General features: G+C 44.8%; 1 protein-coding gene across 1 annotated transcript; it reads right to left on the minus strand.

The window, feature by feature from the left end:
* Positions 1–11,287: 11,287 nt before the first annotated feature.
* CCDC182 (coiled-coil domain containing 182) lies at positions 11,288–11,749 on the minus strand. The gene has a single exon (XM_039886506.1). It carries the CDS (start codon positions 11,747–11,749, stop codon positions 11,288–11,290), a length of 462 nt encoding a protein of 153 aa, XP_039742440.1.
* Positions 11,750–12,342: the final 593 nt, after the last annotated feature.

The raw sequence follows: 12,342 nt of genomic DNA on the forward strand, positions 1-12,342 counted from the left end.
ATGACTTAAAACAACAATCAGTTATTATTTCTCATGAATCTATGAGTAGCCCGGGCAGTTCTGCTGATGTGAGCCAGGGCTCAGCTGATCCTGGCCAAGGTCGCTCATGCATCTGCAGGCAGCTGGCAGATCGGCTGGGGGCTGGCTGGTGTAGGATGGCCTTGGCTGGGAAACTTGGCTCTGCTCCACATGGTCTCTCATCCCCAAGAAGGCTAGTCCAGGCTTATTCTCATGGCGGTGTTTACATCCAAGAGGGTGAGTGGAAACACATGTGGGCTTTTCCAAACCTCTCCATTAAGTTTGCTTTTGTCCCATTGGCCAGTCATTTGGCCAAGCCCAGAGTCAGAATGGAAGAAGCCTATAAAGTTACAGAGCAGATGGCGTGGACACAAGGAGGAGAATGATTAGTTTCCAACATAATCAATCTCCACACCCTCTGAGCTCAGTTTCCTTTTTTTTCAATCGAGGTGAAATTCGCATAACATAAAATTAACCATTTTAAAGTGAACAATTCAGTGGCATTTAACATATTCACAGTGTTGCGCAACCATCACCTCTATCCAGCTCCAAAACATTTTAATTACCCCAAAACAAAACTCCATATCCATTAAGAAATCGTTCCCCATCCACCCCGCCTCTAGCCCCTGGCAACCACTAATCCGCTTTCTATTTCTATGGATCTCCCTATTCTGGACATTTCAGATACATTGAACATGTGACATTCTGTGTCTGGCTTCTTTGACTTATAATGTTTTCAAGGTTCATCCACGTTGTAGCATGTATCACCACTTCATTCTTTCATGTGGCTGAATAATATCCGTTGTATGAATACACCACAATTTCTTTACCCATCCTTCCACTGATGGGCCTTTTGGTTATTGCGAACGGTACTGCTGTAACATTCACGTGCGAATATTTGTCTGAGTACCTGTTTTCAATTCCTTTGGGTATGTACCCCCAAAAAAGGAGTACAATTGCTGGGTCATATGAAAATTCTATGTTTAACTTTTTGAGGAGCCTGTTCTTTTTTTTTTTTTTAAATGGAGATGATGAAATTACTTTGTGGGGATGCTGGGAGCCTTAAGAGAGTGCATGTAATGTGTCTTGCACAGAGTACGATCCCCATAAACAGTGTATATAACGATCTTTTTTGTTCCTTAATTCAATAACCATTTATTGAGCCCAGGATCAGGAATTATGTGAGGTGTTGAATAGATATACAAATATATAAGATATAAAGTATCTATAAAACACATGTCTATATTTTTATAGACATATAAATATATCCCCAGGGTCCCTTTCAGCTCAGACTCACCGTGGTTCCATCCTTGCTTCTTGCCTAGTGTGTCCTTCACAAACAGAAGACAAAGGGCTCTCTCCCTCCCTCCTTTAACCCATTCCCAGGAGACTGCTGGCTTCATCGCTTCCCACCTGAATCAGTTCAGACCACCTATTTCAGATCTGTCGGCTCTTATAAATGTAGCCACACACCCGCAAAGTGAGATAAAATGGCAATGTGATTAGTGTGTGTGTGTGTGTGTGCGCGCGCGCGCGCGCGTGTGCGTGCAAATGCTTATGTGTCCCTGTCCCATTCCTTTTGTAAAGATTAATATATCAGAGTAAGCACTTACGAAAGCATAAAAAACAACCACCGGGTCTAATTCTCCAGACATTCAATAACCAAATGTCACCCACATGGTAAGCAATAAAATAAAAATATATGCTTAGCAGAAGCAATATAAATATGATGTATATTTTGAAGTTGGATAACAGAACAGTGTCATAAAAATAATACCCGGTGGCAAATTCGGGAAAGCAACCTTTTTCAAACGTAGCTTTCCTTTGGGCTGCCATTCCTAAAATATCACAGCATCTCGAGCAGTAAAGCAGAGGTTGGTTTAAATCTGACAGGAGCACCTAGTGTAATGAGGGCATGGAAATTCTTGCCAGCATTCCAATGCCAAGGCAGCGCCTTATTCCCCCTCCAACCTCCCCACCCCACCCCCACTCCTGAGAACCTCGCCTCAGTCAGCTTCATCCCCTCTGCCTGTCACAGTAATCCCTTACTTTTTAAAAACTCCTTTCCAGACATTATTCCATTTGACCTTTACTACGCGCCTCCCAAGTCGAGAGGACAGACATCATTATTGCCATTTTATAGATGAGGAAGTGGAGGCCACAAAAGTCATGTTCAATTTAGGGTTGCTCCTCCACCCCAGGGAGAGGACGTTTCTTTTCTGTCTTAGAAACCATCATTTCCTGCTCACACGTGCATACCAAAAAATTATTTAAAAGATTTTCACGCAAAACGGACCCATCTTGATGGTCCAGCACAAAACTAGGTTTCCAGTTACTATTTGTTAAGGGAATACAAATCAATTTTTGTAGCAGCCAAACAAAATATCATTAGAAAGGTAAATCTGGAGGTATATATGAAAATATCAAAATATATCAAAAATAGATGCTGTTCATGTCTTAAAACAAACACTTTTGCAACTCTTAGGTAACGAGAATCTAAGCAGAAAATGGAGGTCCAAACGTTTGAGTGATTTGTCCATGGCCTCAAAATGAGAGCACTAGAATTGGAATGTGTATTATTGATGTTAAGAAGAGAGCTACCAGCCGTGTGTCTTTAGGTAAGTCGCTTAACTCCCTGAGTTTTAATTTCCCCATGATGGAACAAGTAGAACTCAATGATCTCTAAGCTGCTCTCTAGCTCTGAAATTCTATTATTTTATCTCTAGAGCAAAGTATTCAAAGCCACTCAAGGAAAGCCCCATATTGCTCACAGAGGGGTCGGTAAAAGGATCCCTGATGAAACCCCAACCACTAATACATTGATGTACCAGGGGAAGCGTGTCTTGGGAGCAAGAAGACTTGGGCCCTGGCCCTAGACCAGCCTCTAACTCACTGTGTAACCTTCAGTTTCCCCTCTGTTATGTGAGGAATTTGGACCAGATGAAGATGGGAAATAAATTTCAATTCAAGTGCACTCTGACCGATAGATGGTGGTTGCCTGGAGTGAGGTGTTGAGAAAAAAATAGGATTCTACAACCAACTCAAGAGGGAAGAGGCCAGGATTGATTAGTGATGTCTGCCACAGTTGAGGGCTAAGGCACCTACAGGACCTTTGCGATCCCTGGAGAAGATGCTCTCACAGAAGATGTTCTCTTCCAACTTGACATGAACCCTCTGTGTGAGTAGCACACAGAAAACTGGGGAGTCAGAGTCATTGATGCTCAAGAAGCAGAATATGGCTTGTTCAACTGTTTTTATGTTATCTATGGCTTGGTTTTGAATAATCTGTCCCCTGATACCACTGTATTTCAGAAATTGCTACCTAAGGCAAATTCTCCACTTTTAAACTCATTTCCTGAGTCGGTCTTTTTAAACCTCACATTAAATATTGATCTGCCCTGGAGAGATCTAATTTATTTAGTAGAGACAGGTTTGACTCCACCAGAACTGTCAAACCCAGAAATGGGGCCATGGACCTCCTGGAGCAATAACCAGCCAGGACGGTGACAGACAAGCCAAGGACACCAGAAGCAGCTTTCTCCCTCTCTCTGAGTCTCAGAGACAGGGCCTGCCTTTCTGGTTTCCCTCTCACCTCAGACTGATTGTCAGAGCATCTTTGAGAACCATTCCTATGAAGATGAATGTCTGAAAATCAAGGTGTTCACTCTATGCTAGCCAGATGCCCCTCCTTGTGCCTCAAACCTGCTGGCACACAGGGGTGAACCGTAGAAACCTCTTCTGCTTGCTCCCACATGCTCTGTTGCTGAGGCTATCGCTCCCAAGCTCTGACCCTCAGATTCTGCAACTCTCCCCCAAGACCTGATTCTGTCTCAGGACGGTGATATTTCTACTTGGACCTAATTTTAAACCTTAGCCCCAATGAACTTTGGCTTGACTGCTTTTTTTCTGCATGACAACACACTGGCTGTCTCCTAAAGGAGCCCACACTTTCGCCTATCAGTGTGACTTCAGTGGTGGAAGTGGGGGAGAGAGAGACTCAACCCGTCACAGCTGAGGACAGGAACCATCTCCCACACAGGCAGCCCCACTCACCAGGGTAGATCAAGATTCAGGCTCCTACCCGGCCTCTCCCTGGGAGCTGGCATCCTCCACCTTCTACACTCAGAAGCACTTGTTTCCATCACTTGCACTCTGTTGATTCAGCATAATTTCTCTCCATAATTTACACTTCCAAGCACAAATGCCAACCTTCCCTTCTGGGTTTCTAGTAACATCTATTTGGGGCCCCTCAAACAAGAACCCCTATAGCAGGCAACGCAGCCTACCTGTGGATTTGGGAACCGAATTGTAATTAAAATCTCAGCCAGTTCTCCTGCTGTATCTGCATTTCCTCCATTAATTCACCCAACGATCCCACTAGGTAAGTAGAGTCATCATCTCATGGAGAGAGATGGGGAAACTGAGGTTTTGAGGCTGTAGCCACTGGTCACATACGGCCAATTGAAATTAAATTAAATTTAAAATTCAGTTTCTAAATCTCTCTAGCTACGTTTCAAGTGCTCAACAGCTACACGTGGCTAGTATGACAATACTGACAGCTCAGAATTATAGAACATTTTCATCATCCCAGTAAGTTCTCTTGGACAGCATCGCGAAGGGTAAGGTAACATCCCTCTGCCACATGAAAAATGAGAACAGAGTTGGTGTCTAAGCAGGTCGGTTTGCCTGCAGAGCCTGAATGCCTATCCACTGCCTTCTCCTGCTGTCGAAAGGAATTCAAAGGAAAAGGTGAGATGAGCAAGAGGTCAACCAAGAGTTCTCACCAGACAAGACATCTGAAAATCGGAAGACCTCTTAACTGCCTCTTCATCACATGACAGCTGTCAACAGCATCTTGAGCAACATGGTCCTGATGCTGCCCTTACCCCATCAGAGACGTCTTCTGGGCTGAGAGGGCTGAGAGAGAGGTGTGGGGCTTGGTCTTCCTCTAGCAGTTCCATCTCCCGTGCCCCCAGAGAGGGGAGTCAAGCACACAGTTGAGCACCAAAGAATGTCTTACACATGCTGCCACACCCCAAAGACTTCTTGAAGATGATGGAGATTGATCAAGGTCATTGATCTCAACATTTTGTTTCTTACGTACAGTTTTGATTCAATATGCATTTATGATATACCCGTTATGTGCCAGTCTCTGATTTAGGCACTTTTTATATAAACGACTCAAATAAACTCTGGAGTCCATGTGGCTCCAGAATGACCATAAACTAAAATCAATTTAAAATAATTCCAGTCTTGATTTGTAGCTCTCAGTATTAAAGGGGATTCAAATATGTCACAAGGACATTTCTTTATTTTTCACTGTGTATTTGAACATACACTTTATTTTTTAAAGTTTCATTGAAATATAATTCACATGCCATCCAATTTATCTATTTAAAGTACACAATAATTTTACAACACTTCTGTCACTTCAAAAAAAACTTCATACCCATTAGCAGTCACTCCTACTCCTCCAAGCCCACAGCCCCAGGCCCTAGCTGATCTGCTTTCTGTCTCTATAGGTGTGCCTATTTTGGACATTGTATATAAATGATATCATATACTCTGTGTCTTTTGAGACTGGCTTCTCTTTCACTCAGCATAATATCATAATGTATTGCATAATGATTAGTATTGCATTCTTTTTTTTATTGCCAAATAAGATTCTATTGTAGAAATATACCACATTTTATTTATCCTTTATCTGTTGAGGGACATTTGGGTTGTTCCTCTTTGAAGCTATTATGAATAATGCTATGAACATTCATGTAGAAGTTTTTTGTGGACATATGTTTTCAGTTCTCTTGGGTATACATCTAGGAGTGGAATTGCTGTGTCACATGGTAACTCTATGTTCGACATGTTGAGACACTGCCAAACCATTTTCCCAGGGAAAACAAGGAAAAATCGACACCTGGTGAAGGTCAGGAAAGATGCCCAAGGCTTGCTGCTCTCAGCTCTCCAGGAATTACTAAATGGATTGGATCAGATCAGGAAGCAAATTCTGTGTAGAAAGAAGCCAGTTTCCAGACCCAACCCTTGCCTCCCACCCACACCACCAGCTCCGCCCAGCCACACCATCCCTGAGTGTCAGGTAGGTAGAAAAAATAAGACTGAAGTTGCAACCGCTGAAGTTTGTTGCTCCCAGTATCAGGCACCATGTATTCAAGCTTTCCTCCACTCTGCCATCTTGTCGCTCACCCAAGTGTCCCAGCTCACAGCAAATACAGGACTTGGGGGCCTGGGGAGGGCTCCCTTGACTGATGTAGGTTGTTTTAAGATAGAGCCGTGTATCTAAGATCTCAGCATCACTCTGACTGCTGGGAGGGCTCAGAGCAAGCAGAGCATGGCAGCTTGAAGAAAACTTTTGAAAACTATTGCTATTGGCAGGGAAAAACCCATCTGTTATTTTGTCTTCTATTTGTTTTAGAATTTCAACAAAAGTGAGCAGTTGGGCTGCTCAACTTTATCGAGCAGTTGGAAGGAGAAGAGCTGGAATGAAAATTCCATCTTCCAAACATGCAAAAAGTTGTCTCTTCTTGGCACCATTCACAGACCCTAGGCTCTCCAATCGACCATGGAGTCTTCTGTCCTCCAGGATGAGGGTCTCAGCTGTGAGATGTGGCCCAATCAGAAATCCCAACTGTCTACACACAGATCTCTAAAGTGGCTCAGAAAATACCTAGCTCTCACATATCCTTGCCAGTTTGAGGTGGTAGACAAGGACCTGAGAGTAGGGAGGAGACATGAAGTCAAGGATAAGTCCCTCCTGCTACAGAATGGCTTGCCAGCCACCTCTGGTTAAAAATAAAACCAGGTGCACCAACCTGGCAGAAAAGGCAACTACCATCCTTGTTTCCTGCCCTGACTTCCTGTGATTTGCCACACCATAGCCTCACCTGGGTCATCCGAAGGTGCTTCAGATTTAATGCAAGGTGACCAACCAACCCAGTTTGCCCAGGACCGAGAGGGTTCCTGGCATATTGTTTTCAATCAGAGACAGTCCCAGTTAAATTAGGACTAGTTGGTCACCCTAGGTAATGATGACTGGTACATGTGGATTACATCTCTAAGAGTGGCTGCCTGTTTTAAGGATCAAGGGGTTGCAAAGCCTCCCTGGCACCCTTTGGGTCATCTTGAGCCTCTGACTTCAAGGGTGAAGCTGGGTGTGGAGCACGTGAGGGTAGAGAAAGTCAAGGGCAATGGATTTCCACCCATAGCACTAAAGTCATTTCACACCTCCACCCCACCCCTCCCCAATTCCCAGACCTAAATCCATGCTTCTTCCAGCAATGTGACAGCCTCTCACACTGCTCAACTCTGCCCAGTCCTGCTATCCATCAGCTCTCTTCTTCTTGGCCCTCGGTATAGTTAAGTAGAAAAGCTAAGACTGAGGTTGTGGTGGCTTGACTTGATTACCTCCCAACAGCCAACCTCATTAATAGAACCTTGATTTTATTCAGCTCTTGAGTAATTGAGGTGCCCAGCACCAGGGGCTGAGTTGTGGCGATTTCTTTCCTCTTTGCTCATGATTGGTTTAGGATGGACAAGCAAACCGTGTCTGGCCAAGGAGATGTCAAAGAAAATTTGCCAGGGAGATTCTGGGAAAAGGTTTGGGTCTACCACTTCTTTTCTGCTTTGGAAGTCATCGAGTGATGGCATTATCGTGTGGCCTTGCAAGGAGCAGTGAGGGAAGGAGGAAAGAGGATCACAGAGACCCCAGCCCAGATCCTTGCCATTGTTGAGTTACTGAACGAACCATCTACTTCAGATGTCTTGTTCAGAGGTCTAGACTCCTCAAAGAAGTCAGTGTAATGGGTATCCTGTGGCTTGCAGTTAAAAGCTCTCTTGATAGAGAAGAAGAAAGCTTGAAGCCCTGTCGCAGAGAAAACCATGAGAGAAGACCTAGACTCTCACCCTGTCTTCAGGTAGGACAACCTAGACACACGTGCATCTGAGCTCTCCAAGACAGCAAATTCACAAACTTCCTGCCTCTTCCTCCAGCACTTCCTTATTGTCATCACTCCAGGATGACTCATCTCCTTGGACATGGAGGGCCCTGGGGCCACCTCCATGGAATTTGCAGCAAAAGGAGCCAGCCCATCACTCTAAATCTCTTTCTTTGGGGTTGGGGGGGGGATGGTGGCCAAGAGAGGGAACTCTGAAGTCTTACTATGCACTACTAAGCAAGCTATTTAACCTCTCTATGCCTCAGTTTCTTCATCTTTCACGGGGATAAAAATGCCTAGCTCACAAGGTTACTGTGAGGATAGTAAGGACGAAATATCAAGTGCATCTGACACTGCATCACAAGTCCCCAAGACTATCCTCAAATTTAATGAGTCACAGACTAAGAAAAGCTATTATATGCATGATTAATTTATCACAGCTAAAGGATGTAGCTTAATATTAGCAAGATAATAGGAGCACAGGGCAAGGTCTAAGGGACACTAGGCACAAGCTTCCAGCTGTCCTCTCCAAGTGAAGTTATAGGGACAATGCTTAATTTTCCCAGTAATAATGTGTGGCAACACATATGAAGTACTGTCAACCAGGGAAGCCCACATGAGTCTTGGTGTCCAGGGTTTTTATTGGTGGTTTATCGCTAGGCATAGAATGCCTCCACAGCTAACCTTAGTTCCTCAGTCTCCAGACCCTCCAGAGGTCAAACTGATACAGCCTGACCCAGGGTTCCTGCCATAAATCACATTATTAGCATAAACTATCTGGCATGGCCCAAGGCCCCAGGTAAGCTAAGACACTCTTATCAGGCAGCATATTGCAAGGGCTTAGAGGATATCTCTTAGAGTTGGTCAGGAGCCAGATCTTTCTTTGAAATATGCAAGGTTTGAACATCCCACACTTGCTGAGTCAACGATTTACTGCACAGACACATAAGAAGCACCCAATGTTATTTTTGTTTCTAACAGGGCTGAAATCTGCTTCCTGCTAGCCATCATTCCTTTGTCACTAGTACTGCCCTATAGGATTATGTGACTTCAGTCCAATCCTTTTTCCTAGTTGTTGTGGGGGACCGTTCTTTTTCATTCTTCTTTCACTATAGAGGGACAGACCCCTACTCAAGTAGCATCTTGGCTTCTCCTTCCCCTCACTTACTTCTCTCCCAGGAAAGGGGAATGACTTTCTCATTGGTGAATTTAGGAGAAATACCAACTCCTGCACAGCTCACTCCTTCCTCTCTCTTGAGCTGTCCCTCTGTAGAGAGGTCACACTATCTGGTTTACTGAAGCAGTCCTATTACATGCTGAACCTGCAGTAGACCCAAATCCTTTTCCATATGAATTAGCATTAGATCCAGTCCCCTCTGCACAGGACAGTAAATTTTTTAAACCTCTTCTTAGAGTTGGCCAGGCAAATTCTCTTTCTCAGATACATTTGTAAACACATAAAGGCATCTACAAGATTTAAGGGTATAAGAATCTCCCCCACGAAACAATCCTTTCTCCCAGAGCTCGCCTCACCAGTTTCAGTATGCTCATATATTATCCATTCAAGAAGTATTTCGTGGATATTCATAAGGTTTCCAAAATACTGCATAGTGGTGAAGAGCGCAGCCTCTGAAGTAAGACTTTCCTAGGTTCAAATCCCAACTCTATCATTTATCAGCTGTGTGACCTTGGACGAGTTGCTTAGCCTCTCTGAGCTTTAGTTTCCTCAGAATCCTACAATGAAGGTTATAATAGTACCTATCTTCAGAGGGCCAAGCCTGGTGCCTAGACTATATCATATTCCCGATAACTATAAGCCAGTAGCAATAGTAGTAGTTGTTGTAGTAGTGGTAGTAGCAGCAGCAATAGTAGTAGTAGTAGTAGCAGCAGTAAGCAGCAGCAGCAGCAGCAATATTACCAGTATTAACATTATCAATATCACTTCAGCTAAACCTTCTAAAGTAGAAAGGGCCTAAAGTTAGAATAGGGATGCAGCCTTTCAGGGAAGATGGCTGATGGATGGATATTGCAATTAACAATGGGTCATAGGGTCCATTTATGAAGTTCACCTTGGGGATTGAGATGTTCGAATCCTGTTTGGAAAGATTCTATGAAAGGACAAGGAGGGAGGATGGGGCTGAACTAGAATACAGAGGGGATGGCACAGGCCGTAAGACTCAAGCTAGGAGGACAGAGGCCCGACTCTTCCAGGTGCCTTGCTTCTGTGTTTAGGGGAGAATCCCTGCTTCGTGGCAGTCTTTGGGGGGACCAGAGAGAAAATATGTGACTCGATGAAACAGAATGCTCATTGGAGATAAAAAACACAGGGACAGCTAAGGAATCACCTGAGCGACAATCTAACCCTCCAGAAGAACAGGTCTGTAAATCAATGAATGAGGTTCCAAAGGGACAGCAGGATAGTGAATGAGCACAGGTGACCTGGACTTGAACCAAAGTCCTGACACTTTCTAGCAGACCCTGAGTAAAGGATTGACCCTCCCGAGATCAGCTTCTCCCTGTGCTCCATGGGGAAACCATGCTTGCTTCCAACGGTGCCTGTGGAATAAGTAGGATGGTGTGTGTACATTGCCTGAGAAATGGGCACCATAACAATTTCTGCTCCATGGGTCAAATGAGAAAATCAGTTTCACTATTTAAGGCCCCATCTTATAGGTGTTGCATCATCAGTGCACTAGCTCATCTGACTCCACCCACTGGAGCCCTAATAAGCTGTTGATCGGGTTGGCGAGACTGCAGACTAAATGGAGAGGAACTAGAGGTGGGCAAAGACAGCAAAGTGAGATATTACAATCTGACAGTGAAAGCAGACATAAAAGTCAACGAGGCGAGGGTAAGAACAGCGAAAGTAAAGTAACCTGAGGTCATTTAGTGCATGGGCAAACGATCGACCCCTCTCAGTAGACCATGCATTAACTAAGAATCATGAGAGCTTTGAGTCATTAAAAGAAAGGTAAATCTGTTCAACACAATCAGTTTAAGAAGATTCAAAAAAAACATGTTATACATTTGAGCAATATTACCATTACAAACAGGAAAACAGTTAAATGTGAAAGTTACAGACGTCTGAAAGACTTAGTTTTGGGGCACCTCCTTCTTTGATGATGCTGGATAAATGGAGCTTCAATGAAAGAACATACTGGGGTCTTTTCACCTCTCAGCAAGATGTTATTTAGGTAGAAGGAAAGCAATGGAAATGGGGGGAAGGGAGCAAATGGACAGGGACTCAGGGTTTGTCCTTCCATTTAAAAAAAATCTCCTTGGCTGCTCGGCTAGAAACTTGGCTTCTGCTTGAGGAGGCCTCAGTTTGCCTGGATCTTCCTGGCGAAGCTCAGCGCCTCGTGGCTCCTGCCCAGCAGCATGCACTCCAGCCGCTTGCACTGCTCCCGGAGCTGCTTCTCACGGGGCAGCAGGAAGGTGAGGACCTTATTCCGCACGATGCCTCGGTCCTCTTCCTCCCTCAGCCGCTGCTTCACTCGGGCCGCCTGCTCCTCCTGCTGGGCCAGGGCCCCGTTCATCTCACAGAAGGCGTCTTCCAGGTAATGGATGGCCGTCAACGCTTCCTTCTTAAAGTCCTCCAGCTCCCTCTGCACCATGGCCACCTTCTGCTGCAGGATCTCCAAGTCAGCTGGCGGCAGGAGGCAAGAGGACCACGACGGGGGGAGGGAAAAGTCTCCAGACTGGAGACCACTCTCCACCATCTTCTTCCCCTGCAATGTATTCACCTTCATGAGAATGGACCCAGCCTGATAGAGTGGTTCCATGGTCTTCCTTATCGTCTGGACAAACAGAGGGAGCTAAGAGACCAACCACGTCAGTGAGTTTTTGTTTTGTTTTATTTTGTTTTGTTTGCTAGAGACACAATCATTTGGATTGGAGAAACCCACAAATTGTGACATCAGGGCCCCTTCAGCCAACCAGGAGGAAAGCCACAATCCACTCATTTGCATATTGTAGTCTCCTTGGTTGATTATCCAGGGCTTGGTCTGCTCATCTACCCGAGAAGAATAGTCATCCCTCCTGAGATGTGGCTTCTGATTGACTCATCACTCTTCCAGAGCCAGAGCTCAATCTCTCCTTCAACCTGAGGGACAAACCGAGGCTCAGAGCAGGGAAGTAAACCAGCTAGAGTCAGGCAGGCCAGGCCAGGCTCACTGGCTGCCAAGTCTGGGTGGTCTCCCACACTGGCAAGGGGCCTGGAGGGTCTCAGAATGATCTCCGGGCTTCAGTAACTCATCAGTGAAACAAAGACATTGTACGAGATAATACAGAATCCCACTTCTCATTCTAAAATGCTATTTAAAAAAGTAATTTCTGATTCCAATTCCATATTCCTATAATGATACCAGAATTCTCG

The sequence above is a fragment of the Pteropus medius genome, unplaced genomic scaffold (assembly GCF_902729225.1).
Source record: "Pteropus medius unplaced genomic scaffold, Ma_sr-lr_union100, whole genome shotgun sequence".
NCBI lineage: Eukaryota > Metazoa > Chordata > Mammalia > Chiroptera > Pteropodidae > Pteropus > Pteropus medius.